The sequence below is a fragment of the Piliocolobus tephrosceles genome, chromosome 8 (assembly GCF_002776525.5).
Source record: "Piliocolobus tephrosceles isolate RC106 chromosome 8, ASM277652v3, whole genome shotgun sequence".
NCBI classification, from domain to species: Eukaryota; Metazoa; Chordata; class Mammalia; order Primates; family Cercopithecidae; genus Piliocolobus; species Piliocolobus tephrosceles.
This window is the reverse complement of record NC_045441.1, coordinates 138,093,907-138,118,011: the sequence shown is the minus strand read 5'-3', so window position 1 is coordinate 138,118,011 and position 24,105 is coordinate 138,093,907. Positions and strand designations below refer to the sequence as shown.

General features: G+C 47.1%; 2 protein-coding genes across 3 annotated transcripts in view; both read right to left on the bottom strand.

The window, feature by feature from the left end:
* LOC111551497 (protein ZNF783) overlaps positions 1-3,331 on the bottom strand; it is a 28,192-nt gene extending 24,861 nt beyond the window's left edge. The window contains exon 1 of the mRNA XM_023225477.1: positions 3,071-3,331. Within this exon, the coding sequence (XP_023081245.1) occupies positions 3,071-3,094 (24 nt within the window). The 5' untranslated portion in view covers positions 3,095-3,331. The remainder of the gene's footprint in view (positions 1-3,070) is intronic.
* A 6,746-nt stretch (positions 3,332-10,077) lies between these two features.
* Positions 10,078-24,105, bottom strand: part of ZNF212 (zinc finger protein 212) — a 16,260-nt gene continuing 2,232 nt past the window's right edge. Inside the window, exons 2-5 of one of the 2 annotated variants that reach the window (XM_023225475.2) lie at positions 15,000-15,389; positions 14,741-14,867; positions 12,849-12,938; positions 10,078-12,104 (exon numbers count right to left, since the gene is read on the bottom strand). In XM_023225475.2, coding sequence (XP_023081243.1) covers positions 11,248-12,104; positions 12,849-12,938; positions 14,741-14,867; positions 15,000-15,389 — 1,464 coding nt within the window. In that variant the 3' untranslated portion in view covers positions 10,078-11,247. The remainder of the gene's footprint in view (positions 12,105-12,848; positions 12,939-14,740; positions 14,868-14,999; positions 15,390-24,105) is intronic. The other variant, XM_023225476.2, reaches the window with a different exon arrangement.

The window sequence follows — 24,105 nt, the reverse complement described above, 5'->3', positions numbered from 1 at the left end:
GGGACATGATCTTGCTGTATGCCATGTGAGGATACAATGAGAAGGCAGCCGTCTGCAAACCAGGAAAAGAGCCCTGCAGAGAACCAAGTAAGGCAGCCTGAGCAAACTGAGACAATGACGGTGATTATGGTGATGGTGATGGTTCTGGCTCAGGGATATGGTATAAATAGTTCATACGGCCTTTTTTTTTTACCTCCACCTCTTTTATTCCGTTGTCCTTCAGTGCCTTGGAAAAAGCTTCTCAAATGCCTCAACTTACCCTGATATCTGATTCACAAGCCATCATCGTGCATGTGCAATGGGCACAGTCCTGGTTGGTGCTGCTAAAAGCCTCGTTGGAGAGACAAATCGACATCTCACCCCTCAATTTCATTCATCCTTCATGGTTACATCACCACGGAGTACTAACTTCCAAAATTACCTCAAATGCATCCATGTTTCTCCTTCTCCACTGCCAGTGTCTAGTCCAAGTCCCCATCACCTTGCTTGGCTTCAGCCACTGCAGTCCTGCCTACCTGATTTCCCCACTTCCAGCCTTCTCCCCCACTTCCAGCCTTCTCCACGACAATACACTTTCCACAGAGTAACTGGTAATCTTTTTTTTTTTTTTGAGACAGAGTCTTGCTCTGTCGCCCAGGCTGGGGTACAGTGACGCAATCTCAGCTCACTGCAACCTCCACCTCCCAAGTTCAAGCGATTCTCCTGACTCAGCCTCCCGAGTAGCTGGGACTACAGCTGGCTTTTATATTTTCAGTAGAGACGGGCTTTCACCATATTGGCTAGGCTGGTCTCAAACTCCTGACCTTGTGATCCGCCTTTCTCAGCCTCCCAAAGGGCTGCGATTACAGACATGAGACATCGCTCCCGGCCTGGTAATCTTTTAAAAACACAAATAGATCATTTCAGTCCCCTGCTTAAAACTCTTCAATAGCTTCCCAGTGTACCTGGCATAAGATCTAGACTTCTTCATGGCCCAGCCGACCTCTCTTGACCTTGAGCCGTCCAGTTCTTGCCGTGCTCCAGCCATGCAGGCCTCCTGTGGATTCCGAGGACCCAACCAGCCCTCCTCCACCTTCGTGTCAGCTCTCAATATGCATCCTCTGTATGCCTGAGTCCCTCTGGTCTTTAAGAGTCTTGCTTAGACAACGCATCCTAGAGACTTTCACTGTTCCCTCCTTCTTAGCACTAATAATCTATAATTGCTTCATTCATTCAACGACAATTACTGAACACCTATCATAGTAAACGAACAATGAAGATGAAAAAAAAAAACTGATGGGGTTCTTCCTTCTCCAGGAGAAAAATTCTGTATAGGAATACTTACAAATAACAACAGTGTGATAGGATGGGCTAACAAGTCCAGGGCAAATCTGTCCCTTTGGGGAAGTTTCTTGGGATCTCAAGTGCTGCAAGAAGGTATTGGGAAAGGAGCAGGTGGACAGGAGTGAGCTGAAAGGTAGTAAAGCTGTGAGCTCCAGGCTAGGGGGAGTGGATGATGTCACCTCCTAGGGCCCCCTCTTCCCAGGCAACGGGACTGTAAACCTGCAGAATCCCCAATGTTTTGTCTCTCCCTTGCATTCAGGGAACCCAAAAAGAAGCTCACCACACTCACTAAGAGGAGGGAGAGGAAGTTCTACTTTAATAAAAGTATCCAGAAAAATCAAGGTTTCAAAACCTTCACTGAGGTGTATTAATAACAGGAGGTATCATCTACTGAGCTCTTTACAAGCGTTTTCCAGTATGTCAAAAATGGCCAAAGGATTATAATCTCCCAATTGGACAAACTGCACAGTATCAAACCAACATTCTAAAATCTGTTAAACTGGCCTAGTTTATATAGATGAAGATGCAGAAAAAACTGATGTGATTCTTCCTTCTCCAGGAGAAAAATTCTGTATAGGAATACTTATAAATACAGTTTATTCTTATGAACAAACTTATTCATATAGATATATATCTAGATAGATAGACAGATAGATAGATATAAACGACACAGGCACCTGTGCCTGTAATCCCAGATACTTGGGATTGGGAGGCTGAGGCAGGAGAATCACTTGAACCCGGGAGGCAGAGGCAGAGATTGCAGTGAGATGAGATCCCACCACTGCACTCCAGCTTGGCTGAGAGACCTTGTCTAAAAAAAAAAAAAAAAACACACACATATATATATATTAAACATTTTTTAATTAAAAAAATTTTAAATGGCCGGGTGCAGTGGCTCGCATCTGTAATGCCAGCACTTTGGGAGGCCGGGGCGGGCAGATCACGAGGTCTGGGGTTCAAGACCAGCCTGGCCGACATAGTGAAACCCCGTCTGTACCAAAAATAGAAAAATTAGCCAGGCGTGGTAGCAGGCGCCTGTAGTCCCAGCTACAGGGAGAGTCCCAGTTCAAAGAGAATCCCTTGAACCTGGGAGGCGGAGCTTGCAGTGAGCCGAGATCGTGCCACTGCACTCCAGCATGCACAACAGAGCGAGGCTCCCTCTAAAAAAAAATTTAAATAATACCTGCTACATGGATTTTTTTTTTAAATCTACAATCTCTCTTGTAAACGACACTTAAATCTTTCTCTTCGGCAAAAGTAGAGTATGAGGCGTTTTAAAGTGTCTAATTCCAAAGTCCCTGCCCCGGCGTGAGGCTCCCGCCTCTAACAGATGCGTGACCCTGGGCCAGTCCCTTCCCATCTCAGCCTCCGCGACTGTCCCGTGGGGCCTGCTGCCCCTGCCCGCCCAGCCTGCTGTGAGGGGCGCCGCGGGGCCTCAAATGGAACAATGCTTCCAAGGCGCGGCCTCCTAGTCGCCAAGCGTGACTCTGAGGCCCGGGCTGGCAGAGGCCGCAGAAGGGCCAGATCGTCCGTCGCTGACGTCAGAGCCCCGCCCGCCGGGCCTGGAGTTTGGGCCGCCCGGTCAATGCCTTCGACGCGGGCCGGGCGATGGGCCGGGGGCGGCGAGCGCGGAGGCTGCGCGCAGGGCCCTCTCGCCAGGCGGCCCCGCGCGGCCAGAGTCCCTCGCGCGGGTTCACGCAGCGGCGGCCTGGGCCTTCCCGGCGTCCGCAGGGCCCAGGGCGCTTACCCGGGCAGGCGCCGCTTCGGCCATGGCTACCCGCGTCCCTCGCTGGGTTGCAGTCCCTGGACCCGGCCTGTCGGGCCCGGGGCGGCGCGGCGGCGACAGCGGAGGCGGAGCGGGACCCGCCTAGCCTGGGAGCTACTGCCGGGCGGCCGCGAACTGCGTCCCGAGCCACGTGCCCCGCTGGCCCTTTTAAAAAGAGCTGCGCTCGGCGGCCGAGCCTGAGGGCGCGCACAGCGCCCCCTGCAGCCCGTAGGACCGCACGCCCGCGGCCGCCGCGCCGCGCCGCGCCGCGCCCACCCGAGGCCTTCAGCGCCGGCGGCGCCTGGGACCCAGGCGCTGCCGCCCACTCTCACCCGGGGCGCGGGAGTCGACGCCGGGGCGGGCGTGCCACTGTCTCCATCCGGGCTCCGTCAGGCATAAGCCACTCCTGGGCCAGCGCGGTACCCAACTCCTCTCTGCGTCCCACGCGGGAGCCGGGAGGGCTGGGGGAAGGAGTCGCGCTGGAAAGTGCGAAACCTCGCGAGGGAAAGCTGCGTGGGGAACCGGGACGTCCCTCGCCGCGGCTCCAGTCCGGACCGAGACTCTGTTGCAGCGCCTCCCACGCACCCCAGAACTGAGTTGGGGAAAGTAAAAAGGATACGTGTGTACCCAGGGAGAAGCCAGGGAAACTTAGATGAACGTTTTTAAACTATTTTCTGTTTTACAGAACAAAGGTGAAGATTGTAGGATTTGTTTTTTTTCTCCTAAGCCTGCCCTCCCCTCCTGGGGACGCTGGGGTCCCTTCCTCCTCCTGGGGCCCACTCGGGGAAAGTCCTCAGCCACCCACTAGGACCCTTCTGTAGCTTTGGTCCAGGCTGCGGATCACAGCAAATGTGAATCAGTCCATCCCTCATTTAGGCGCTGAGGCATCTTGAATAAACCGCAGGACCCATTTTCCTCGGCCTGTGCTGAAGCACATTGAACTAAATGTGCTGTATGCAGTTGAAGCTTTGTTTTCTGTCTTTTCTGCATTTCCCATTCATCTCACAGTATTTGTGCAACAAGCTGGCAAACTCTTCCCGCTAGAAATCTGCAGTTTTGTTTCTTTCTGTGTTTGGTTTTGTTTGGGGTTTTTTGGTTTTGCTTTTGCTTTTAGTTTTTTCTTTTTTTGCGGGGGTGAGAAATTATTTTCACCAATATTTGAGCCAAGCAAAAGCGTGGTCAACTATCAGAAAAAAACACAATCTGATACCCTAAGTAAGGTGCACCCCTAGAGTTTGTGGAAAGGTTAGGACGTGTTACTTTAAGGTAACAAGTCAAATCAATATTTGGCATTATTCATTTTGGAAATGCTTGTTGAACTATCCCAACCTAAGACACAAACTGCAAATATGCACTAAAGACATTAAGAGCATCCCTAGGATCTTATCAGAGATCAGTACAATCTATTAAGGATTATAAAATACTGGTAAGTGGTGACGTTATACAGTAACAGTTAAGGCCCAATGCAAACAGAAAGGGTCAGGAAAATGGGCCAGGAGCCGTGGCTAACGCCTGTAATCCCAGCAGTCTGGGAGGCTGAGGCGATGGATCACCTGAGGTCAGGAGTTTGAGACCAGCCTGGCCAACATGATGAAACCCCATCTCTACTAAAAATACTAAAAATTAACTGGGTGTGGTGGTGAGCTACTCTGGAAGCTGATGCAGGATCATCGCTTGAACCCGGGGAGGCAGAGGCTGCAGTGAGCCGAGATCGCGCCATTGCACTCCAGCCTGAGCAACAGGAGCAAAACCCCGTACCAAAAGAAAAAAAAGGGTCAGGAAAATGGGCTGGAGACAAAAATGCTAGAATTTAATGAGCTCTGTTGAGGAAAGAGTGCTATAATGTTTGACAGCTAGTCTTCGTTTTTTTAGAAAAAAGTTTAAGTCAGTGGTACTCAAACTTTAGCGTGCATGATGTTCACTGAGGGTGCTTGTTAAAAACACAGAATGCTGGGCACAAACCTCAGCATTTCTAGGTCTGAAGCAGAAGGGGATGAAAGTGATGCGAATTTGCAATTCTAACTAGTTCCCAAGAAACGCTGGTTCTATTGGTCTGGTGACCACAGTTCGAAAACCTTGGCACTGTTTATCAGGGTCCCGCAGCTACCTCCCATTCCCATGCTCAGATTCTATAAATGTATTTAATAAATGAACACTTTGCACCATAATGTGGTTTCTGAGCAGACCAGCCAGCGTGTCAAGTCAGCTCTGATATAAATTAAAATTACACGGTTTTTTTTTTTTGTTGTTTTTTTTCTTTAAGACAGAGTTTCACTCGTTGCCCAAGCTGGAGTGCAATGACACGATCTCGGTTCACTGCAACCTCCACCTCTTGGGTTCAAGTGATTCTTCTGCCTCAGCCTCCCGAGTAGCTGGGATTACAGGTGCCCGCCACCATGCCAAGCTAATTTTTTGTATTTTTAGTAGAGACGGGGTTTCACCATGTTGTTGGCTAGGCTGGTCTCAAACTCCTGACCTCAGGCAATCCACCCACCTCGGCCTCCAAAAGTGCTGGGATCACAGGCATGAGCCACCACGCTCAGCCTACATTCATCTTTAATCTGCCTCTTGTGAGTTTGCTTTTTTGGGGATCAGATTTCCAGGACCTGATTATCTCTGGGTGGACTGACATCATCCAGTGGAGGCCCAGTCCGTGGAGTAACAAGGGTGACTCCACCTCCAGAAGGTGGAGTTGTCACAGTTTGAGGGCCACCAAAGTAGCACCTAGGGTCACTCAAGAGGTCAGCACACTCAAGTGCCACTGTCCCCACCAGAACATCCTCAGCCAAGAGATAGGAGCAGGTCAGAGACAGAATTCCTGTGGCTCCCTCATCGTCCAAACCAGGAATGTAATTCAGATTAGGAGGTGGACCCACACAGAATTATAAAGATGTTAGGAACGGAAGCATTAGTAGAGGGAGACCAGAAGTACAACCAACTCTCCCTTCTTCCATAGAAGGCTTTCCTATTTCAGACAACACCAAGCTCCCTATTCTGTGAACATCCATTATACTTTCTCATTCAGCAAACATTTGCTGAACACCTATGTGCCAAGCACCTGTGCTGAGAGCTGTGGAGGCTGACAGGATTAAGACATGGTCCCTCCTGGGGCCGGGCGCGGTGGCTCACGCCTGCCTGTAATCCCAGCACTTTGGGAGGCCGAGGTGGGTGGATCATGAGGTCAGGAGATGGAGACCATCCTGGCTAACGCAGTGAAACCCCATCTTTACTAAAAATACAAAAAATTAGCCGGGCGTGGTGGCAGGCGCCTGTAGTCCAAGCTACTTGGGAGACTGAGGCAGGAGAATGGCCTGAACCCAGGAGGTGGACCTTGCAGTGAGCTGAGATCGCGCCACTGCACTCCAGCCTGGGCAACAGAACAGGACTCCGTTTCAAAAAAAAAAAAAAGACATGGTCCCTTCTTCCCCACAGCATCACATCCTGTGACTGTGTCTTGGTGTTACCTATTGCTCCCTTCCCACTGCAGCTGCACCCAATCAGGTAAGTCCTCACTGACTCTTCCTTGGTCTCACTCGAAACCTAGCATATCCCACACCCCAGCCCAACCCCCAAAAAGCACAGTATAATTTTTTTTTTTTTTTTTTGAGACAGAATCTCGCTCTGTCCCCCAGGCTGGAGTGCAGTGGTCCGATCTCAGCTCACTACAAGCTCCGCCTCCCGGGTTCACGCCATTCTCTTGCCTCAGCCTCCCGTGTAGCTGGGACTACAGGCGCCCGCCACCACGCCCGGCTAATTTTTGTATTTTTAGTAGAGACGGGGTTTCACTGTGTTAGCCAGGGTGGTCTCGATCTCCTGACCTTGTGATCCACCCGTCTCAGCCTCCCAAAGTGCTGGGATTACAGGCGTGAGCCACTGCGCCTGGCTAATTCTTATTAGTATTCCCAAATCACAGCTAGAATCGGGTCACTCTTTTGCTCAAAATGCTTCAGCTCCCCATTACCAACTGAATAAAATCCAGACTCCTTGAAGCCTGACCCAACTCTAACACCCACTACTCTCCTTCTCACACTCCACCCTCCCGAAATTGGATGAACTCCTCTTCTGTACATGCCCCATAATGTCTCCTCACTTGGTCATGTCACCTCCATTTAGAATGTCCTTCCTGCCATCCTTAAAAGGCCAGTTCAAATACCACCTATGGCCAAGTCTACCAGTGTCTCATATCTAAAATGATTGTTCTCTGAATGCTTACAGCCTTTTACCCTCACTTATCTGAAGACATTACTATTCTCTTATATCCCCTTAGCAGCCTGTAAGTCCAAGAGCAAGATTTATCCTTGTACCCCTCTGTAGAATTCTGCACAGGGAGGATACTCAGATATTTGTGAGTGAACAAAACTCCAAGGCAGAACGGAATACTGTCCTCACCTAGGAAAGTGCTGTGCAAAGGTGCAGTAAAGGAAGAAAACTGATTTTGAAAGAACATAAACTCAATAAGGGCAAAGATCTTCATTTTGTTCATTGATGTGTATTTAAAACAGTGCCTAGATAACAAGGGCTCAATATGTATTTGGTCAATGAAAGAAATGGATGAGGGAAGCTTTCACAGAAGGGGCTTATAAACCAAAACAATGAAAAATAGTGTTCGGTTCAGAGAAGGACACTGCAGAGAGAGGGAAAGAGCACAGCTTATTCAGTAAGACAGGAGGCCAGACGTGGTAGTTCACAGCTGTAATCCCAGCACTTTGGGAGGCTGAGGCAGAAGGATTGCTTGACCCTAGGAGTTTGATACCAGCCTGGGCAACACAGTGGGACCCTGTCTCTACAAAAGCTACAAAAATCAGCTGGGTGTGGTTGGTGCACACCTGTAGTCCCCACTACTCGGGAGGCTGTGATGGAAGGATCTATTGAACCCAAGAGGTCAAGGCTGCAGTGAGCTGTGATGGCACACTCAGCCTGGGCAACAGAGACCCTGTCTCAAAAAAATTTTTTTTGAATGAATGAATGAATGAATGACAGGAAGCCCAATGTGGCAGCAGTATAGAGTGAAAAGAGAAAAAAAATGCAGGGTGACGCAGGTTGTCAGAGTCTTGAGTTCTATACTAAAAAGACTGCTCATTATCAGTAGCTGCTGAAAGCCATTGCAAGGTTTTAAGGAAAGTCTACATCCACTCGTGTGCAAGGACATTAACTCTGGAATCAAAACGGATGTGACTAAGAGCAGAAGACCTACTGGTTACTGAAAAGCTCAGGTGAATGATGACTAGGACCTTAACTTTGGGAACAAGAAGGCTAGAAAAGGCAGGATAGATGAGTCACTAACATTTGGCATTTAATTCTTCCCTGTTGACTTCAATCTTTCTAACTTCATCATCCCTGTCCTCTGACAGTCCATTTCCTGTGTTCTCCTCAGCACCTGGCAGAACAGGCTTTCAATGAAGGAAGGCAGAAGCAGGCAAGAAGAGGTGAGTCTTTCCTATCCCATAAGACAGTGCCTCTGCATGCACTGGAGAGCTTGTTGAGACGCAGATTCTGATTCGGGGGCCTAGGTGGAGCCTGAGTCTGCACCATTTCACGCTCCTAGGGGATGCTGCTGCTGCCAGCTGAGAGCCCACACTTTAGGGGTTCTTAACCCCTGAGTGACACTGAGTTCTTAACTACAGAAGCAATACCACCCCACAGCCAAGTGTGCAGCTCTGAAGCAAAACGGTCTGGGTTTCCATCACCTCTGCCATCTTACTTCACTTCTCAGGCCTCCTCCCACATCTCATATGGAAAATTAGGTAAAATCATACCACCCAAAACTATGAGGACTTGTTTTCATGGAAATAAATAGTGCCTAGCACACAAGTATTCAACAAGTGTCAGCAGGAGTCCAATTGCTTGATACAATTATTTCCCAGCCTCAAGGAAAACTTAACTTTATTGGAGAAGTAGGACCATATTCTGTGCTTCACTTTTCCCCACAATGCAAGGCCCAAGGCTGGTCACATTAGAATGCTCAACAATAGGGAAGTAAGAGTAACTAAGGGAAGTAAGAGTAACTAAGGACAGGACAGAGGGGCTATCTATAAGGCAAAGGCTTGAGGGTAAGAAAAGACTGCAGAAGAAACTTAGAAACTCCAAAGGTTTTCCTGACGAAGCTACTACCCACCTCGCACGGTGCCAGCCCTACAAGGATTCCCTCCATGTTCAGTTTCTGTAACAAGACAATCCTATACCTTATAGCAGGGGGCCCCAACCCCTGGGTTGTGGATCAGTACTGGTCCATGGCCTGTTAGGAACCAGACCACATAGCAAGTGAGCTCTGCCTCCTGTCAGATCAGTGGCTGCATTAAATTCTCATAGAATGAACCCTGTTGTGAACTGCGCATGAGAGGGATCTAGGTTGTGCGCTCCTTATGAGACTCTAATGCCTGGTGATCTGAGGTGGAACGGTTTCATTCCAAAACCATCGCATCTCCCACCACGGTCTGTGGAAAAACTGTCTTCCAAGAAACCAGTCCTGGTGCCAAAAAGGTTGGGGACCTCTGCCTTATAGCAACCCAGGTTTCCTTCTATCTGTTCACTCTCCCCATGGAAAACTGTAATGTCTTTAACGTGTCTCCGTTGGTCCTAAGTGTTCTTACAAAATGTATTGTGTGCATGCAGTTTTAATTTATATAAATGGTGTTATGTTATAGATCTCAATTTCTTACCTTTTCCCCTCAGCATTGTGTTTAAGGTGGATCCAGATGGCTAGGCATCTATCTAAGCCAATGCTCATAACAGCTGCCTGGCACTCCCTGGGGTATCCACGTTTCACCTACTCTTTCTACCTCCCAATAGCCATCACCCAGACTGTCCCCAGGTCCCCTGAATATTCTCACCCATGCCACATCTTGTTTTCTGTCCTAGGTTTAAGTGGAAGTGCAGGTCAGGCTGTGCCATCAGTCCTTCCCTGTCATCACCCCAGGTCAGGGGCCTCTCCTCCACCTTGGCCCCAGGAGAGTGTTCTTGACAGATGGAGAAAAACATCCAGTAGGAACTTTTTTTTTTTTTTTTTTTTTTTTGCTAGTAGCAAGTTTTATTCTAGGCAACTGCAAATCATCCAAGGGGATGTTCACATAAGACCCCAGAGCCCACTCCCATCCCCCCAGACAGCAGCGGGGCACACGTTCAACACTCCTGAGACAAGCATCTGTGTGCTTTTTCTCTACCCTCTCTGGAATAGGCAATCTCAGAATGCATTTGGAAACTGTAATCTGAACCACCTCAAGTAAGGATTGGTGTAATAGGAACAAACTCAAATAACCACTAGTACAAGGTGAACAACCTTAAGTAACAAAGTAGTCTTCTACTCTGGGAGGCTGCAGAACACAGCCAGGAGGAGGTGGGAAGAGGATGGGGTATGCTGAGACACCGCAAGTCCCAGACCACAGCCATACCGTCCACAACTCCACTGGAATCTTTCTTCTCAACAGGGGCTGCAGGGGCTGCCCTCCGACTCTTTTCCTCTTGGTCCTTTTCAGACAATTTGAGGGCACCAAGCACCACACCAGGGAGCCTAGCACTGGGTCCCCTGCTCTCTGGCCTAAGGAAGCGCCAGTGGCTAAAAAAGCCCCCATTAACAACTCCCTCCTAGAGGGCAGGTCCAGTCCCCGGTGAGGAACAACTTCTACAACTCTTAAAATGTGAAAAACAAGTGTTGGGCTGTATTCTTTAAAAAATTAACTAAAATCTAATTCCCAAAAAGGTTCTTCAGAGTAGGGTTAAGCAGTTCATTTAAATTATTTCTTCTACTTGTTATTAAACAAAGAGATTACAAAATAAGAAAAAATGGAGGGTTACACTTCCCAGAACTCTTCCAGGCAGCTGCTCACCCCTATGGCCCAACTCAACCCCGTGGGAAGACATGAAATGCCAGGACGAGCCCTGGAACCAGCCACCAGTCCCTGTGGGGTCAGAACGCCAACCCCAGCCCACAAGCATTGGCATGAATGAGAAAACCAGAGACCTGAAGGTGCCAAGAAACAGGCCTGGACTCTTCTTCCACGGGGTTTTCAGGACAGCCTTTGGGCTTGGCTTGGTACTGGGACAAGGGAAGGCAAATCAGAAACAACTGCCCTCAGGAAGAACTCAGTCCCTGACTGCAGAGTCTCTTTGGGGGAACCAATGCCACCCCCCTCCGCCCCCCAGACGGGCGAGGGGCTGCACACTTAAAGCAGGCCATTGGGCCTTCCGGGCTCCAGGGCCAGCCCGCCCCGCTCCCGCTGGTGGATCTTCTGGTGCTGCAGGAGGTGCTGCTTCTGGACAAAGCTCTTCTCACACTCGGTGCAGCTGTAGGGCCGCTCGCCCGTGTGGATGCGCTGGTGCCGCACCAAGTCAGATGGGTGACTAAAGCTCTTGCCACAGTAACCACAGATGAGGGAACTCCGGCTTTTCCTCCAAGGGATGTGCCCAGGCAGGGCAACCAGGCTGTTGGGTGAGAACCTCTCCTGGACATGTTGGCCGGCACTGGGCCCCTCCTGCAGGTGGCAACGCTGATGCGTCACCAGGCTCACCTTGCAGCTGAAGCTCCTCAGGCACACATCACACTGATGTCGCTTGGCCTTTTTGGTCTGCGGTTTCAGCCGTGGCCTGGGCCTAAGGCTCTCCTCTGGCTCCTCAGGTGTACAAGACTCCCACCCAGAGTGGCTGCTCAGATGTGTGGCCAGCTGCTGCTTATAGCGGAAGGTGATCTCACACTCAGAACATTCATAGGGGCGGGAAGTGTCCTTTTTCAGCTTCAGGCCCTGCCCACATTCCTGGCCCAGCTGTACCTGCCTATGAGATTTTTGCTTGGGGCAGCCCACAGTTCTGCTGCTGCTAGGATCTCTACTACCAACAGGCTCCTGTAGAGTCGAGTCCCCGGGACCTGTTTCCAGGAGGACAGAACTGCCCTGACCACCCCAGAGTTCAGTCTGCTCCGGGCTCAGGAAAGCCTGCTCTTCAGCAATGCATGAGAACTCTCCAGGAAGATCCGCAGGGCCTTCCTGTGTATACTGTAGCTCCTGTTTGATCATGACCCCACCTGCTGCAAAGTGGAAGAAGACCAACAAAAAAGATCACATTCTAGTACCTTTGGTTTCTTCAGGACCAAACAAACATCTGTCAATTTCAGAAGCACCCCAGGAATAAGTGAATTAGGACAACATGGAAGAGGATGACACTGGCTAGATTCCAAGACTTGTATAAAACTATATTCATGTATAATTTTTCCAATGTTGATTGGAAATATGAATGTATTACTCTTATAAAATACTGTAAACTATAGTTCTCCAAGCTTGTCTACAAATTTATATTTAATCTCTGTGAAAAATGACAGAATACACTGTAACAACTATACTAAGAGTGTTAAAATAACAAATCTGAATGATTAAAGACAAACTAAACCTACAGCTTAAAAATTCATGTCCAGCTCTGTTCTTCCTCCAAAACCTCCCAAATTACCTAGTGACAAGTGCTTTTCCTGCACTGCCTTCCCTCCTGAAGCTCTGATGTGCCCACGCTCAATCTCCGGCAGGTTTTGACTACCACCTAGTATGGTACTCTACTGTGTAGGGCATGAAGAAGAGTGATTGCAGTGGCCGTTAGTCTTACAGACCCCACAGGATGGTAGGAGTTGAAACAGCTGAACTAACAACAATCATAAAGGAGTCCAGAACAAGCAAAGCCAGATGAGGTTACCAAGTCAGCACCTGGCAGTTCAGCCATGGGAAAGCTCACTCCAGGCTGCAGAGGGCTGTGGAAGGGAACTGAATATTCCAGAGCCACTCACCTGGGTGGGCACCACCAGGACCTTCCTCTTCCAAGTCACCCAGCATCTCTGGACCCAACTCCGCTTCTCCCTCTGTCTGGCCAAGGACCTCTGGGTGGGGAAACAGCACGGTGTGAGTCCAGGGGAGAGCAAAAGCTCACTGCACACTGATCAGCTGCCAATGACCACGGTGAACAATGGCAGGGAGGAAATACTAAAGCTTCAACAGATTCAAAGGCTACTGCTCGTGTCAGTTTCCCCTAGCAGTTTGGGACAATTACAAAATTCTGGCCAATCCTAACAACTGACTTGGCTAGCTGCTGCCTCCAGTGCTCCTCCATTAGAGGGCCTGTGGCTCAGGCAGGCAGGTTACAGAGCCACCACTGCCCTTGATGGCACCACCACCCACCTCTGCCTCTCCATGTGTGTGCAGTTTAAGTCTTGCCAATGCTTCCTTTTGGGGGATCTAATTTCATCCTTGCTAAGGCACTGCAAGGTAAGATGGACACTGGGACAGACAAGGAAACAGTCCCAGTGAGAGCATGTGACCCAACCAAGCTTACAAGGTCACTTTTCTGGCCCATTTTCTATTTTCTTTACCTCTTACTCTGCTCCAGGCATTTGACACTCCTCTAAGTACCTAGGTTTTAAAAGACTTTGTCTACCAAACAAAACGCATTTATTATGTAATAGGTAACATTTTGCATATAAAGACTTATACCTATTAAGTAGTACTTCTAATCAACAAGCAAAAATCATTGAGACCACAATGACCAGCTATAATTCTGGCCAAACACCAAGAAAATGCTTTTGGTCAGCCTGTGCTGTCTGCCTCATCCAAGGTAACATAGGGTTGTCAAATCATCTTTTTTCTTTTAAGCAACAGAGATTTCACTATGTTGCCCAGGCTGGTTTCGAACTCCTAGCCTCAAGCTATCCTCCCACCTTGGCTTCCCAGTGTTGGGATTACAGATCTGAGCTACCATACCCATCTCAAATAGTCTTAAAAACAGCATGTGAGGCCATGTGCGGAGGCTCACGCCTGTAATCCCTTTGGGAGCCCGATGCAGGTGGATCACTTGAGCCCAAGAGTTCAAGACCAACCTGGGCAATATACTAAGACCCACGTCTCTAAATAAAATTTAAAAATTAGCCAGGCGCAGTAGCGTGTGCCTGTAATCCCAGCTACTCGGAAAACTGAGGTGGGAGAATCATTGGAGCCCGAGCTGTCAAGGCTGCAGTGAACCGACATCATACCACTGCACTCCAGCCTAGGTGACAGAGTCTCAAGAAAAAAAAAAAGATAAAACAGGCCTGGTGCAGAGGCTTACACCTGTAATACCAGCACTTTGCAGGGCCGAGGCGGGCAGATCACGAGGTCAGGAGTTCAAGAGCAGCCTGGCCAACAAGGTAAAACCCTGTTTCTACTAAAAATACAAAAATTAACTGGGCATGGTGGTGGGCACCTGTAATCTCAGCTACTTGGGACGCTGAAGCAGGAGGAATCACTTGAACCCGGGACACAGTGAGCCAAGATTGCGCCACTGCACTCCAGCCTGGGCAACAGAGCTAGACTCTATCTCAAAAAACAAAAAAAGATAAAACAAATCAAAAAACAACATGAGGAATCCTAGCCATATCACACTGTAGGGTATATGACATTTTATTTATTAGAAAATACTATTAAGAACAGACTATGTGACCACAGAAAAGAAACACGAAAGGCACAACGCCGAGAGCTTTCCAAAAGTCTCTATAAATGGGAGGACCTAGAGACTTGCATTTCTCCACCCGTGCAAGCCAACAGAGGACCCACAGCCACAAGAGCCACAGGTGTAGTCTGAATTACAAGCTACCGGCCAGGAACTGTAGTATGTCTGAGACAGAATTCTAGGGAGAAAACTGCTACTCACTCAGAGAGACCAGTGTCTCATAGTTACTCTCCATCACATTTCTATAGAGCTCCTTCTGCCAATCCTCCAGATTCTCCCATTCCTGCTCGGTGAAACAGACGCCATCATTCTCCAGTGACCTGGACACCTGGAATCACCAATGGCACACCGTGAGTGCCTCTACTCACAGCTATGACAGAAAAGCCAGCAACTGAGGTGCTTACATATTAAAGGGCTGGCTCCCCCTTCTCTTCTAACTTTTAATCCTCAATGAGACTACCTTGGGGGCCTCCCCCTTGCTGCCCGGGGGCAGCCGCAGGATCCAGAAGTTCCTGTTGCGCAGCAGGTTCTCCACGTTCTCCAGCCGCCTCTGCAGCAGCCCGTACTCCTGCAGCAGGGTCCCTAGCACAGCCCACTTGCCCTCTAGCTGGTTCCCAAACTCCACGGCCATCTTCTCACAGTCAGCCAGCTTCTTCTCAGCTGTCCCCGTGCGTCCCTCCAGGCTCTGTAGCCGGGCAGCCTGGGACTCCACCTTCTTCTCCACAGCCTGAATAGCAGCCACCACCGTCCAGAGTGAGATCTCGGTGGTCTGAAAATAGGAGCTTTTCTCTGTTGCTTGTGAAGGAAGCGTGGAAGAAGTTAAAGGTGTGGAGCGTCGTTTTCTCCTGTGCTGAAAGATCAAAGACACAGAGTCAGAAAATGTCACTTCCAAACATCAAGTAAAGAAAGCAATGTTCAAGTCTACTGGTGCTCAGAGCTACCTAGTTTCTTTTAATTAAAAAAAAAAAAAAAAAAAAAAGCACATCTGGGCCGGGCATGGTGGCTCTCGCCTGTAATCCCAGCACTTCGGGAGGCCAAGGCAGGTGGATCACGAGGTCAGCAGATGGAGACCATCCTGGCTAACACGGTGAAACCCCGTCTCTACTAAAAATACAAAACAATTAGCCGGGAGTTGTGGCGGGCACCTGTAGCCCCAGCTACTCAGGAGACTGAAGCAGGAGAATGGCATGAGCCCGGGAGGCAGAGTTTGCAGTGCACCGAGATCGCACCACTGCACTCCAGCCTGGATGATAGAGCGAGATCCCGTCTCAAAAAAAAAAAAAAAAAAGCATGTCTTTTATTGATACTAAAAATTATATGTAGATATTGCATTAATAATGTTGAGAAATGCTGAAGAATAGAAAGAAAATATTACATAAAATATTCTCACACAGAAATAAGCTGTTAGGGCTGGCCACAGTGGCTCACAACTGTAATCCCAACACTTTGGGAGGCCAAGGCAGCTGAATCACTTTAGCTCAGGAGTTTGACACCAGCCTGGCCAACAAGGCAAACCCTGTCTCTAAGAAAAAGTTCAAAAAATTAGCCGGGTATGGGCCAGGAGCAGGCCAGGCACGGTGGCTCACGCCTGTAATCCCAGCACTCTGGGAGGCCAAGGCAGGCAGATCACAAGGTCAGGAGATCAAGATCATCCCGGCTAACAAGGTGAAACCCTGTCTCTACTAAAAATACAAAAAATTAGCCAGGTGTGGTGGCAGGCGCCTATAGTCCCAGCTACTCGGGAGGCTGAGGCATGAGAATGGCATGAACCCAGGCAGAGCTTGCAGCTTGCAGTGAGCTGACATCATGCCACTGCACTCCAGCCTGGGCAACAGAGCAAGACTTCATCTCAAAAAAAAAAAAAAAAAAAATTAGCCAGGCATGGTGATGCATGCCTGTAGTCCCAGGTACTTGGGGCACTGAGGTGGGAGGGTGGCTTGAGCCCAGGAGGTTGAGGCTACAGTGAGCCAAGATCGTGCCACTGCACTCCAGCCTGAGTTAACAGAGTGAGACCCTGTCTCAAAACAGGAAGGAAAGAAGGGAGGGAGAGAGAAAGGGAGGGAAGGAAGCTGTTTGAATTTTGGTGTATTTCCTGTAGGCTTTTTTTCATCTTTTATTTTTTTCAACAAAAGTGAATTACAGTGTGCATGTTTTGCTACCTATGTTTTACGCTTAGCATATTCTCTGAGACTCCCGTATCGGTGTTCATTTTAAACCTATTTTTATTTCACGTTTTGGACTGTATGATAAAAGACGTCATTTACATCTGATCTTGCTCCACATCCCTGCCAGACTCCATAGTTGATCATGTCACCCCTGTTTGAAAACTCTCAATGGCTCCCCACAATAAAGACGAAATTCCTTAGCAAGACCTATGAGATCTAATCCATTCATCTTTGCACTCTAGCAGCTGGGATGGTGAATAAATCTTTAAAAAATATTTACTGAAATGATGTGACTAAGTCTACTGACATTTTCCTTATAATTTTCACTTTAATGAGCTATCTCTGACAGTAGGAAAATCACAGTCATAGAAGCTAAAATTACTGAAATCAACATTCGGGAAGTCTTCCCCAAGCTGTCCCCCTACTGTCTCCCTGCACGTTCGCTTCAGTCCTAACTCCCTCTGCAAACTTCATGTGCTTTCATGGCACACACACTATTCATGGCTGCTTTTCAAACCACAGTGAGGCCACCAAGACCAAGACACTGAGAGGAAATATCTTGGAAAGAACTGCTGGGGCCAGGGGTCGTGGTCCAGAGAACACGGGACAAAAGGAAACTGACTGGTGCAGAACTGAACATTTAAGTTTGGCCATGACCTACTCTAGTTACTCAAGTCACTTAATTCATCATGGAACACATAAGACAAAAGCTTAAATACATCCTCCCGCAAAAGATTAAAAGTTCAATGTAAAAACAAATACAAGTGAAACAAAACAAAATATTAAACTAGATATATACATGCCATCGTGTTTGTTTTGCTTCTACTTTAGGTCTGTGAGTCTCCTCTTTCTGTGGCCCAGCATTCTGTGCTTAGTAGCATGTTTTCCAGACAGGAACGTAGATGAGAATCTGTGCAAAGGAATATGCCCCCTCCTCTTCCACATAGTAAGAGGTTGAAAAGAATGATTAAACTAAGTTTCTTCTTGTCTTCTGTTTTGAATTATCTAACATGATGGGAACAATTCACATGTTCACGAACCAGTGAATGGATGAAAAAATTGTGATCCATCCAATGTCATGGGTTGAACTGCGTCTCCTCAAAATAATACAGTAAAGCCCTAATCCTCAGCACCTCAGGATGTGATCTTACTTGGAAATAAGGTATTTCCAAGGGTAATCAAGTTAAAATGAGGTCATTAGGATGGGCCTTAATCCAATGACTGATGTCCTTAAAACAGAGGACCTTTAGACACAGAGAGACACACACACAGAGAGAAGATGTCTACTATGGTCTGTCCTCACCAAAACCCATGCTGAAATTTTATTCCCAGTGTGGCAGTGTTGGGAGGTGAAGTCTCATGGGAGGTGTTTGGATCATGACGGCATATCCCTCATAAATAAATTAATGCGCTCCCACAGGGGTGAGTTGTCATTGGCAGGAATGGATCAGTTCCTACTAGAGTGGGTTGTAGAACAGTCTGACTTCTTCGGTCTCTCCCTTGCCTCCGTCACCATGTGATCTCTACACACACCTGCTGCCCTTCCACTTTCTGCCACGAGTTTAAGCAGCTTGAAGCCCAGCTGCCCAGTCTTGAACTTTCCAGCCACCAGAATTATGAGCCAACTAAACCTCTTTTCTTCATGAATTACCTAGCTTCATGTATTCTGTTACACCAATACATAAAGGGCCATGTCAAGATTAAGGCAGAGACTGAAGTTATGCTGCCACAAACCAAGAAAACACATGGGACCACCAGAAGCCAGGAGAGAAACACAAACCTCATAAGGAACCAACCCTGCAAACATCTTGATTTCAGACTCGTAACCTCCAGAACTGTGAGACAATACATTTCTGTTATTTAAGCTTCCCAGTTTGTTATATCAGCCCTAGGAAACAAATACACTATATAAGACACTTCATTATATACCATATTAGATATTTAGTGTATTTTTCCTGTATAGCTTAGTAGACTACTAAGCCTGCTACTTAGTAGTAGACTACCACTTCAACTACTAAGTCTACTACTATGTAACAAAAAGGAACCAAAATCACTGACATGTTTAACAACATGCTAAGTGATGGGAATCAGACACAGGTCAGGCATGGTGGCTCATACCTACAATCCCAACACTTTGGGAGGCTAAGGTGGCTCACTTGAGCCCAGGAGTTCGAGATCAGCCTGGGAAACAAAGCGAGACACCCCCTCCACAAATTTTTTAAAATGAACAGGCGTGGTAGCATGTACCTGTACTCCCAGCTACTTGGGAGGCTGAGGATGGGAGGATCACTTAAGCCCTGGAGTTCAAGGTTGCAGTGAACCATGATTGCACTACTGCACTGCAACCTGAGTGGCAGAGTGAGACCACCTTAAAAAAAAAAAGAAGGGCCGGGCACCGTGGCTCACACCTATAATCCCAACACTTTGGGAGGCCGAAGCAGCCGGATCACCTGAGGTTGGAAGTTTGAGACCAGCCTGACCAACATGGAGAAACCCTATGTCTACTAAAAATACAAAATGACCCAGGCAGGGTGGCGCATGCCTGTAATCCCAGTTACTCAGGAGGCTGAGGCAGGAGAGTCACTTGAACCTGGGAGGTAGAGGTTACGGTGAGTCGAGATCGCACCATTGCACTCCAGCCTGGGCAATAAGAGCAAAACTCCAAAAAAAAAAAAAAAAAAAAAGAATTCAGACACAAAAGGCTACATTTGTTTCATTTACATGTTTGGAAAAAAGCAAACTATAAGGACAGAAATCAGATCAGTGGTTGCCAAGGGCTAGGGATTGTAGCCTACTAGAATGTCAAAGCAGGAGAATATTACATGAATATTTCCATCATCCAAGAACGTTCCCTCATATCCCTTTATAATCAGTCTTTTTTTTTTTTTTTTTTTTTTGAGATGGAGTCTCGCTGTCGCCCAGGCTGGAGAGCAGTGGCGCTATCTCGGCTCACTGCAAGCTCCGCCTCCCGGGTTCATGCCACTATCCTGCCTCAGCCTCCTGAGTAGCTGGGACTACAGGTGCCCGCCACCACGCCTGGCTAATTTTTTGTATTTTTAGTAGAGACGGGGTTTCACCGTGTTAGCCAGGATGGTCTCGATCTGCTGACCTCGTGATCTGCCCAACTCAGCCTCCCAAAGTGCTGGGATTACAGGCATGAGCCACTGCACCCGGCCAATGAATTTCAATTCATAAACATAGTATGCAAATCCTTTTTTTTTTTTTCTGAGACGGAGTCTCTCGCTCTGTCACCCAGGCTGCAGGCTGGAGTGCAGTGGCGCGATCTCAGCTCACTGCAACCTCCGTCTCAGGTTCAAGTGATTCTCCTGCCTCAGCCTCCCAAGTAGCTGGGATTACAGGTGTGCACCACCACACCTGGTTAATTTTTCTGTATTTTTAGTAGAGACAGGGTTTCACCATGTTGCCCAGGCTAGTCTTGAGCTTCTGACCTCAAATGATCCACCCGCCTCAGCCTCCCAAAGTGGTAGGATTATAGGAATGGGCCACCATGCCCAGTCTTTTGAGACTCCATTTTTAGTATCTTTCAATGTTTTAACATACTCCCTAGGTATCTATTCCAATCATCAACTCCTATATGAAAAATAATCCCCAAATTTAGTGGCTTAAGACATCATCATCTACTTTACACGTGAATCTGCAACTAAAGGAGGGTGGCACATGGATGTTTGTCTCTGCTCCACTCTCTGTCTAGTGGGGCAAATCACAGGCAGCCAGGTGCCAGAATCCCTTGAGAAATCCCAAGCCACATGAAGAGGGTGCATGAAGTGTTCTGTTCCACGGCCTCACCTGCGATCTCAGTCTACACACCAGCATCAACCAACAGACATGGAATGCACACATTTTCATTCCCAATAGGTTTTTATTTTTGCCTCCTCTCTTTTGTCTCTACACTTTGATATTATATACTGATAGATATATGGATAAAAAACTAATCATTTCTGGCCAGGCACAGTGGCTCACACCTGTAATTCCGGCCTCTTGGGAGGCCGAGGTGGGCGGATCACGGTCAGGAGATGGAGACCATCCTGGCTAACATGGTGAAACCCCATCTCTACTAAAAATACAAAAAAATTAGCCAGGCGTGGTGGTGGGCGCCTGTAGTCCCAGCTACTTGGGAGGCTGAGGCAGGAGAATGGCGTGAACCCGGGAGGTGGAGCTTGCAGTGAGCCGAGATCACACCACTGCACTCCAGCCTGGGAAATAGAGTGAGGCTCTGTCTCAGAAAAAAGGTAAAAATAATCATTTCTATACCTGTGCTTACAATATAATAGCCACTAGTCACACGTGGCTGGTTAAAATTAAATAAAATTAGCCGGGCACAGTGCCTCATGACTGTAACTCCAACCCTTTGGGAAGCCAAAACAGCCAGATGACTTGAGGTCAGGAGTTCGAGACCAGCCTGGCCAATATGATGAAACCCTGTCTCTACTAAAAATATAAAAATTAGCCGGGTGTGGTGGCACATAACTGTAATCCCAGCTACTCAGGAGGCTGAGGCAGAAGAATCACTTGAACCTGGGAGGCAGAGGTTGCAGTGAGCCGAGATCACACCACTGTACTCCTGCCTGGGTGAGAGTGAGAGTCTGTATCAAAAAAAAAAAAATTAATAAATAAAATTTAAAACTCAGTTCCTCAATCATACTAGCTAACATTTCAAGTGCTCAAAAGCCACATGTGACTAGTGGCTACTGTATTAAACAGTGCAGAACAGAACATTTCTATCATCTTGGAAAGTTCTACTGAATGCACTACACCTTTATAATTCTATTTGATAAAATACTAAGGTTGTATTAAAATCTCCTATTATAACAGTGAATCTTTCTTGTAGTTCTGTCAGTTTCATTTTATATATTTTTAGGCTATGTAATTAGGTGCATAGAGGTTTAGAAATTTTGCATCTAGCTGGTAAATTGAGTCTTTTACCATTACAAAAGTAGTAGTAGCCTTCTATCTCTAGAGATACTAAATATATTTAAGTCAACTTTTTTTTTTTTTGAGACAGAGTTTCGCTCTTGTTGCCCAGGCTGGAGTGCAATGGCAAGATCTCGGCTCACGGCAACCTCTGCCTCCCGGGTTCAAGCGATTCTCCTGCTTCAGCCTCCTGAGGAGCTGGAGCTAGTCCTTTTGACTAGTATTTGCTTGGCATATTTTTTCAAGTCCTTTTATATTTAACTATTTCTATATCCTTATCTTTTAGTTTTTTTGTTTTTGTTTTTGTTTTTTTTTTTGAGACACAGTCTCCCTCTGTCACCCAGGCTGGAGTGCAGTGGTGAGATCTCAGCTCACTGCAATCTTCACCTCCCACGTTCAAGCGATTCTCCTGCCTTAGCCTCCTGAGTAGCTGGGATTACAGGCGCAAGTCACCATGCCCAGCTAATTTTTTTTTTTTTTTGAGACCAAGTCTCGCACTGTCACCCAGGCTGGAGTGCAGTGGCGCAATCTCAGCTCACTGCAACCTTCACCTCCCAGGTTCAAGTGATTCTCCTGCCTCAGCAACCTCTGCCTCCTGGGTTTATGCCATTCTCCTGCCTCAGTCTGCCGAGAAGCTGAGACTACAGGCACCCACCACCACGCCCGACTAATTTTTTGTATTTTTAGTAGAAATGGGATTTCACTGTGTTAACCAGGATGGTCTCAATCTCCTGATCTTATGATCCACCCACCTCGGCCTCCCAAAGTGCTGGGATTACAGGCATGAGCCATCGTGCACGGCCAGTTGTATCTCTTTTAAACCATCTAGTTGGATTTTCCCCCCATCCTGACAATCTATGCCTTTTAACTTGAACATTTCATTCATTTACATTTATTGTAATTGTTCATTAGTTTTTATTTATTTTTATCTTTTTTGTGCTATTTATCCCATCTTTCTTCTCTATTTTCTTGTCTTCTTTTAATTTTTTCTTATTCTATTATCCCTCTTTCTAATCTGTAAATTATACAACCAACTTCTAGTTGTTTAGCAAGTATCCTAGAAATTATGGGAAATATACATAGAAGGCCCTTTAACAAAGCCCTTTAAACAGTTTAATTCTGATCATCTCTTCCTCATATTTACACCAATGCCATCATGTATTTTAATTGTTTTTAACACAAGAAATTGTTACTGTTTTATTAAGTCACTATTTGTTTAGATTTAACCATTTCCATGCATCATCACATCTTCTTACATTTTCAGACTTTCTATTTGGGATAATTTTCATTTTACCTGAGGTACGTATTTTAGAATTTCCTTTACTAAGAGTGTACTGGTAGCAAATTGTCATTTTTAATTTGTCTGAAAATGTCTTCACTATATCTTTGTTTCTGAAACATATTTTTGCTGCATATAAAACTATGGGATGATAGTTACTTTCTTTCAGCCTACTGACATCATTTCACTGTTGTCTGGTTTCCATGGTTGCTGTTGAGAAGCTGGCCCCCATTAGTTTTGCTGTACTTCATTTCAAGGTAGTCTTTTTTTTTTTTTTTTGGTTGCTTTTAAGAAATCCCTCTGCCTTAGGCTGGGTGCAGTGGCTCATGCCTGTAATCCCAGCACTTTGGGAGGCTGAGGCAGGTGGATCACCTGAAGCCAGGAGTTCAGAGACCAGCCTGGCCAACATGGTGAAACCCCATCTCTATAAAAATACAAAATTAGCCAGGCATGGTGACGCCTGCCGTAATCCTAGCTACTCTGGAGGCTGAGGCAGGAAAATCGCTTAGAACCCGGGAGGCAGAGGTTTCAGGGAGCTGAGATTGCTCCACTGCACGCCAGCCAGAGCGCGAGAGCAAGACTCTCTCAAAAAAAGAAAAAGAAAAAAGATAAGAAAAGAAACTACGGCCGGGCATGGTGACTCACGCCTGTAACCTCAGTGCCAAGGTTTAACAATTTTCTTTGCAATCATCTGAAGGGCAGACCTTACTTTCGGTTCACCCTTACACAGAATGTTGCCCTTTGAAGTCTCTGTTTCATGGGACTGGGTTAGGGAGCTTCTTAGACTTTCCATCTTAGGCTCTGAGATTTGTGTTCCATTTTGCAGGTCCCTTGCAACATAAACACCAAAGATGAATGTTCAGCCAATGCCCTCAAAGTTGGCTTCAGAACTCTTATCACTTTCGTTTTCCCTCTTTCACTTAAGTTTTGGGGCTCCAAGTATTCTTTACTAAAATACATTTCAAATGCATTTATGGGCAGGGTTTCCCAGCATTTTTAGTTGTTTCATCAGGGCACCTATAATTGGTCTGTCAAACGAGAAAGACAGAATCCTCACCTGAAGAGATGTCTGAGAAGAGAAACAGGCTCAAGAACAATTTGAATAAGTTCTACAACGACAAATTCATGTTATTTAAGTCATAGTTTGGGATTATGGTGGATTTTTTTTTTTTTTTTTTTTTTTTTTTTTT